Raw genomic sequence first — 7,520 nt, 5'->3', positions numbered from 1 at the left:
TATTGTAAATTATGCTCCATTGGTCTTTTTGTGTTTTTCTACCCACCTTTACTTCCGTGACGGTGAGATATCCTGATGTTCTTACTGGGCTAGTGTAGCTCACTCCTTATTTAACCATTTCAGATCAGGAAGACATGGTTCCCGAGCCCGTTCCGCAGGAGGACGACGAAGGGGATACCTAGAGACTCTGTAGTCATACTCATAGTTTTATTTTCGAGTTTCTCTCTTAGTTAGTTTAATCTTTTATATTTTAAGTACGTTTTTAGTTTTTCGTGTAAGGGATGTTAACTGAAATTTTGATCTCGCTTCCGCATTTGATATATTTAAATACTCATTTCATTTTAATATTTCCGGGGCCGTTACAGAATATCTAACTCATAATTATCCCTTTTGACTCAGCAATATGAGATAATTAAGTAAAGCAGAATCTTTGTTCCTTAATTTGGACATCCACACTGCTAAAAATTTCATAAGGTCCAACCATAATTCATGTATTATATGGTAATCTTTATCCTCTTTTTTTTTTTTTTTTTTTTTAGGGGGTTAATCTTATCCTCTTAATTATTGGATTGATTATAGTTATACAATTTTTTTAATTTCTTATTTATTTAGTGAAAATTAAATTAAATAATTAAAATTTAGAAATTAAATTTAATAATCACGAGATTTAAATGCAGGACCAATATTTTACTTTACTAATAAGCAATTTAAAATGATCCAGCAATTTACATACGCTTAATTACTCAATTAATTAATTAATTAATTAACAAGTTTACAGTCTTTTTAGTCTTTGAAGTTGAGAGATTATTATTAGCTCTAACCATAACTGACTGGGTTTGGTATCATTTGCATTCGTATAAAATCTTTTTACTTCCGACTGTTTTATATTATACACACAAACATTCACATTTATAATATAACATGTACATCATATCAGGGACCGTACACAAAACTTTTGGGAAACATTTTTATATCACTGAAATGGTGCCCCGCACACACACATATACATATATACACACACGCGTGTTTGTACATACCGGTGATTATTTGTGAATAATTAATTAATTCCAGCTAGTGTAGTCATTTTGACAAAGATATGTGATGATGATATTTAAATTAAAAGAAATAAAATATATATGCATTTTCATTAGAGATTAAGTTGCACAGACATTACAATCTTCCTCCCACTTACTTGCACACACTAGTTACAACATGTACAAGCCAAGAACCAAAAGAGGTAAATTTTTTTATAGAAAAAGGATAAAATTTAAAAAAAGTAAAAAAATAAAAATAAAAAATAAAAAGAAAAAGAAAATTACATAGGCTTGTATTTTGCTTGCTTGCTCTTTTTTTTTTTCTTTTTTTTTTTTTTTTTACCTATACTGTAACTTAAATTACATAAAAACCGATTATGCCACCCTTGCAACATTTCATGTATTAAGGGTAGAGTTGGAATTCTACCTAATTACTCTTTACATCTGGGATACTTGCTTCCACTCCACTAAACGTTGCAAAAAATCCATTACCTATATAAAATCAGCAGATAATTACTTAATTAATTAATATAATCATCCATCAAAACTAATTAAGTAAAAATAAAAAAAGTGCATGTAATGTGTACTTGCCTCGTCGGGTTCTTGTAAAGAATAAGATGCATTTGTATCCTTTGGAAATTTGGAGACAAGAATTCCAAATCCTTGTCCTCTGTCTCTTAATATCTATTTAGGAAAAGAAAAATTAAAAAATACCACCTTTGAGTATTTTTTTGGATTTAATATATATATATATATATATATGATTCTTGAAGAGCATTGGATACCTTAAATGCATCCTCGTCGGTTCGATCATCACCAATGTAAACAGGAAAAACATCTGTGCAATTGGAGAATCCTGTAGAAATTAAGGAGAGAATTTTCTTTAAAAATTATCATTAGTGATTAAAGAATATCTACCACTAATTTATTTACATATAATGGCATGGTGGGTGTTGCTTTTCTTTTTTTTTTTTTAATAATATATATATATATGTAAAAATAAAAGAAGAATAATAAGAAAAATAATTAATATATATATATATATATCTTAAAAATGACTTACCAAGTGACTCCAACAAAAATTCAAGGGCCTTGCCTTTGTCCCATTTAATAGTAGGCCGGATTTCCAAAACCTGTATGTATCAGAACAAGTAGCAATTTTGAAAGTGAGACATTTTTCACTTGTACCCACATTAATTCACATTTATAAATAATTATACTATCACTCCGGCAAATAATCACACCTTCCTTCCCGGAGTTAATCGAAGCTTCGGGTACGCCTTCAACACTGACTTAACCTGCTGTGCTAATTCATTCCATCTCTGCATTTTCAACTTTTAATTATTAACCTCTGTTTTTCTCTAATTACTTTTAACAAATTATAATATTATTCCAGTTTCTTACTTTTTCATCTACCCGTCTGTAATGAACAGAAAGACAGAACTTGTTGTTCTCCACCGTGGCTCCTGGGGTTGATTTGATTTTCTCAACCAGTTGTTTGTAAACCTACAAAATGAAAAAACAAAAACAGAGTCAACCAGAGAAAATGATAAAAACGTTAACGTCTTATCTTATCTCTCTGAATCTTTTCTTTTTTTCATTGTATGTGGTACAAGAATCCAACGACAAACCTCATCGATCATGGGAAGAAATTCACTGGCGGGTTGGAACAGAACAGATTCACTGTCCTGAAATTGCAGACCAAGAATGGGAAATCAGTGGATATAGTTGGTTTTCTCAACATATTACGAAAGATTGAATTTGTCTGTTCTGGTCGACTTACTTTCTTGTTCTTAGACCCCTTCTCTGGTCCTTTAATGTCCATGCCGTGACTTCCGGCGTAGTACAGTTCTGCTAGTTTCACAAACTTATACACCTGCAACCCAGCTACCCTTTTTAGTTTCCATATCAAAATAGCAACACCAAAAAAAATGTCAGTGGAGGGCTTGGAAATGCACCTTGTCTCTGCATCTTCCACTCACAATAGCAGTAGGGAAGCATTTAGCTAATTTCCTTACTGTTCTTCTCATCTGAATTTGCATATACGCGGGGAATAAACTCAGTAAAATCAACCGGGTAATCGGATGAACAGAAACAGATAGCGGTTGAATAGAGAATAGACCTTTTTGGACATGAAAGCTCGATCTGGGTCATCAACAATGGGGGAAAGTGTGCCGTCGTAGTCCAAGAACATGACTATTTGTTTCCCTTGCGAAGCATCAATTATCTGCTCAAACATGTCTAGAGCTGACGGATGATGAAGCTGCAAACAAGTTTTTTGATTTCCGAAAAAAAAGAGAGACTATGAGATTCGCCATTTTTATATGGGACCAAAGGTGGAAGACAGAGAGGTAGGATCAGTTACCATCCAGGAACTCTGGTCATCGGCAAGAGAAGGTGTAGATTTGATATGGGTAGGGGAAGAAGCCCTCATTGAATCCACCCAAGCATTTATTCTGGCGCCTCCATTAATCTCGACGTTCAGCAGCTTCTTCCTGGAGAAGGCGATGTAGCCGGGCGGCGGAGGTGGCTTCTGCGCGGCGGCTGTGAAAATAGAGGAGTTGGATACGGCGACAGTGATGGCCATGTTGAGACCAGATTTGGCATCAGAGATTACCACATTTTGACTTGTCATCTTCGTTCTCTCTTCAATGAAACTCACTACAAAACAAAAACCCAGAGAAGAAAAAATCACATTTCTTGTTTATAGAAGAAAAACTGAAGTCCAGTTCCTACGTCCAAGCAGATGAGCGAATCAGAAACTGACATACCCATTAGAGGAAATTGAGGCTTTGGAAAGAATTCTCTTCAAAAAAAACTTGAAGAAGACAAGGGATTGTTAGGACTAGGAATGAATAATGTTTGGTGGGTTGGTGAAAGAGGAGGTGATTGAAAAAACAGAGTGCTCTGTTTATGACCCCTCAAGCTCCGAAAGATTGGACAAGGAGAAAGAATGAAAGAAAGAAAGAGAAGTGAAGATTGAAGACTAAACAAAGAGGCCACTAAGATTTGTTAATGGAGAATGTGTGTGAGAGAGACAGAGCCCGAGCGGTCGATTTTATAGTTGCAAACCAGACACTAACGGACGAGAACCATGGGAACGGGACCCACAACCCCCCACTTGCGGGTCCCACAACTGACCCGCCCCCAAAAACCTCAGTTTAGTGGGTCCCACACCACCCCCTCCCCAGGTGGTCCCCACACTGGAGGGGCAAGGAAGGAGCATGCCGCATGGACATGGTGGAGAGGGAGATGGAGCCTCGTCAGTCGCCAGTCAATCTTTTATTTTTATTTTTATTTTTATTTTTATTTTGTTCTCCAGCCGTCTTCTCAATCCGACTCCAAAAAGAGGTTCCCTAACTGCCTCGCCACGTGGCCGACATTCCTTGGCTGAATCATCTATCATGGGCTTCGGCCACGTGTATATCAACTCAACTCATAATCACAGCTTCATGCGCGTTTCTCTTCTTATTCTTTTTCCCAATTGACAAATAAAAATTTCAGTTTTTATTTCAGCAATCAATTTTTATTAATTTAAAAATCATATACACCCAATGTCAACATTGATTGGAGATTTAAAATGTTAAAAGAGAGAGAGAAAGAAATAATTGATGGGGGCAAAAACCCAAATCACGGGGCTGTATTCACTTAATTGGGAAGGTTAGGTGCTACAGAACCCACATTATCCTAAAGGCAGAGCCAGGGTGTTGAGACACTGAAATAAGAATAAGGGCTTCCTAAGATAGAAAAGGGTCACCCCTAAACTGGGGGTAAAGCAAAACAAACAGCCCAAAACCGGCTGCTAATCTGTGAAATTATTTGCTAACTGCTCCCTTTTCCACTTCTAATTTTCAAATACCTCCCCTCCCCTCTATTATTATTCTGCAACTTGCTTGTTGATTTCTTGTAAAAAAAAAAAAAAAAATGTAATTTAATTGAAAGTAAAAAAAAAAAGGAAGAGTAACAGGTGTCCTATGAGAGAGCAGTTAGAGGAATTAGGTGTGTGCCCCAATTACTGTGCAGCATCCACCTGGCATTACACTTACACCTTCATGGACAGACAACTATATGTATTTTTGTATAAAATAAAAGTTGAAAACTGATAAAGAGACCAAAATAATTATTTAATTGAAATTCGTTGCTTCCCAAAAGCTTATTAAATTCCAACTTTAATCCATTCTACTTCTGTATATCTACACACACACACACACACACATGTATAAAAATATGCAACAACTGCACTTTTTTTCTATAAAATAGCCAATTAATGAATTTTGAAAAAACATTTAAAAAATTAAAAATAAAATCTGATTAATGTATAATTAACAACTTTTTCATTAAATTATTTATTAATTATTGAAAAATTATTATTAGAAAGTAAGATTTAATTATAATAATTTATTGTTGGCATTGACAAAATGTTAAAGATTCGCCTCTGCATGCCTAACTCTCGAAATTCTAGATGGCAGAGAGAGACTCACAACACTCTCCGAAGTCTTAAAGTCTTCTACGTGTTCCAAAAGAAAAGTTATTTATTTACACTGAAATATTTTATTTTTTTCTTTTTTTTAAAAAAAAATGGTAAATAAACATAATAAATTAAAATTTATTTTTAAATATGCTAATTGTCTTATTTTATTTTTAAATAATTCTTAATAATTTATTGAAATAGAAATTAGTGAGAAGGAATATTCTATCACACGTTGAATGATAATAAAAATAATAAAAAAAAATTAGAGCAATAACTTGCAGTAGAAGAATAGTGAATATTTGGATCTTTTTTTATGCACCTTTGAATGTAAAAGATTCTGATTTTATTTGGATTAGGGTCTTAATCTTCCAGAATTTTTTCCCTAATCAACCGTATCTCTTCTTTTTTCTTCCCTTTTTTTTTCTTTTTCATTTTTTCTAAAATGATAACAAAAATTGAGAAACCAAGAAATTAAGAATGAATTAATTTATACATTTTGTAAATATTTTACACATTACAAGTACTATTCAAATAATAAAATAAGTTATCTCATACAAAATTTAATATAAAATGGAAATTATTTGTTAAAACATGTTATTTCAATTTCAAATTAAAATTCATATAAAGTTCTCTTTCTATCTTGGCCTTGCTGAACGGATAAGGTTGATATACAATTTATAGTCCATGTATTATCACCAATCAAATGGAAACACGAAGGTGGCAAACATGGCCATTGAAATGTTTCTAAATGCTTATACAGCGACTAACCTCATTGTTGGATGGATTGGTTGTCATTTGCTGAATATTATTAGCACCAGCTTCAGCTCTACTTTGAAGACTATTTCATTGAAGTTGTCTATAGACGGACTGCAATTGAGATTATTATTCTCTAATCTAGTCTTAGTGAAAGTTAATGTAGTATTGGAGCTTTATTCGTGGGACCAATTGTTGCATGATCTAAGGGTTATGCTGCTGCACATCAGAGGTGTGTTAACCTATCAAAATAGTAGAATCAAACCACTTCAAACTAATATTTTTGCATGTGTTTGATTTAAGTTTTAATTTTAAAAAATTATGATTAACAGAAGCTGAACTGTTAACTATTTTTATCATATTTATTTATTTTAAATATAATATATTTATACCAGATGTAGCACCCGAAAAGGAGGAGAAAAAAAAAATATGTTGTACAATGATTGAATTACAAGAGGCGTGATAAGTGTTATGTTTTACAGCTTAGATTATTCAATGATTATGATAATGTTATTGTTTTTCTCATATTGTTTTTCATAAATTCCACCAAGGTAAGTGGATGGTAAAAGTTTTATTATTGATAAAAGGTTTTGTTGTTAATAAACGAGTTTATTGTAAATTATGCTCCATTGGTCTTTTTGTGGTTTTCTACCCACCTTTATCTCCGTGACGGTGAGATATCGTGATGTTCTTACTGGGCTAGTGTAGCTCACTCCTTAATTAACCATTTCAGATCAGGAAGACATGGTTCCCGAGCCCGTTCCGCAGGAGGACGACGAAGGGGATGCCTAGAGACTCTGTAGTCATACGCATAGTTTATTTTCGAGTTTTCTTTCTTAGTTAGTTTAACCTTTTGTATTTTAAGTACGTTTGTTTGGTTTTTCGTGTAAGGGATGTTAAATGAAATTTTGATCTCGCTTCCGCATTCGATATATTTAAATACTCATTTCATTTTAATATTTTCCGGGGCCGTTACAGTTGGTATCAGAGCCGCATTTCCTCGGACCCATCCCTTACACTATAGTCCTTTAAAGAAATACTCACCGATTGGTCGTTACTCAACCATTCCTTGTAAATGCAGGTACACAGAAATGAGGAGAGGAAGGCCCCCACTAAACCGAGCGGCCCAAGATAATTCGCTTCGGGAGGATTTGGACAGATTATATGAGATGGTGGAAGCTCTCGTAGCTGCTCAGCGAAGGCAAGAGGAGAGAAGGGAGTTACCCGGACCTCCTCCGCTAGCGCAGGTTGAGCCCCCGTTA

At 34.1% G+C, this 7,520-nt stretch overlaps 1 protein-coding gene across 1 annotated transcript; it reads right to left on the bottom strand.

Moving 5' to 3' along the window:
* Nucleotides 1-1,116: 1,116 nt before the first annotated feature.
* LOC110825610 (putative trehalose-phosphate phosphatase J) lies at nucleotides 1,117-4,076 on the bottom strand. The gene is made up of 12 exons (XM_088222908.1): nucleotides 3,806-4,076; nucleotides 3,400-3,695; nucleotides 3,157-3,297; nucleotides 2,993-3,064; nucleotides 2,818-2,910; nucleotides 2,666-2,722; nucleotides 2,439-2,540; nucleotides 2,279-2,356; nucleotides 2,098-2,167; nucleotides 1,820-1,890; nucleotides 1,626-1,718; nucleotides 1,117-1,526 (listed from the first exon to the last, which is right to left on the bottom strand). Exons 1-12 carry the CDS (start codon nucleotides 3,807-3,809, stop codon nucleotides 1,473-1,475), a joined length of 1,131 nt encoding a protein of 376 aa, XP_088079034.1. The 5' UTR covers nucleotides 3,810-4,076; the 3' UTR covers nucleotides 1,117-1,472.
* Nucleotides 4,077-7,520: the final 3,444 nt, after the last annotated feature.

Source organism: Carica papaya, chromosome 6, assembly GCF_054855325.1.
Source record: "Carica papaya isolate Zhongbai chromosome 6, ASM5485532v1, whole genome shotgun sequence".
Lineage (NCBI taxonomy): Eukaryota > Viridiplantae > Streptophyta > Magnoliopsida > Brassicales > Caricaceae > Carica > Carica papaya.
The sequence above is the reverse complement of the archived record's forward strand: the minus strand, read 5'-3'. Positions and strand labels throughout refer to the sequence as shown.

What these genes read in the sequence shown, in the direction of transcription:
- LOC110825610 (XM_088222908.1), bottom strand. An exon ending in ATGACCAGAGTTCCTGGATG is followed by an intron (nt 3,298 to 3,399) that starts GTAACTGATCCT and finishes ACTTGTTTGCAG; the next exon opens with CTTCATCATCCGTCAGCTCT. An exon ending in ATTTTTGTTGGAGTCACTTG is followed by an intron (nt 1,891 to 2,097) that starts GTAAGTCATTTT and finishes TAATTTCTACAG; the next exon opens with GATTCTCCAATTGCACAGAT.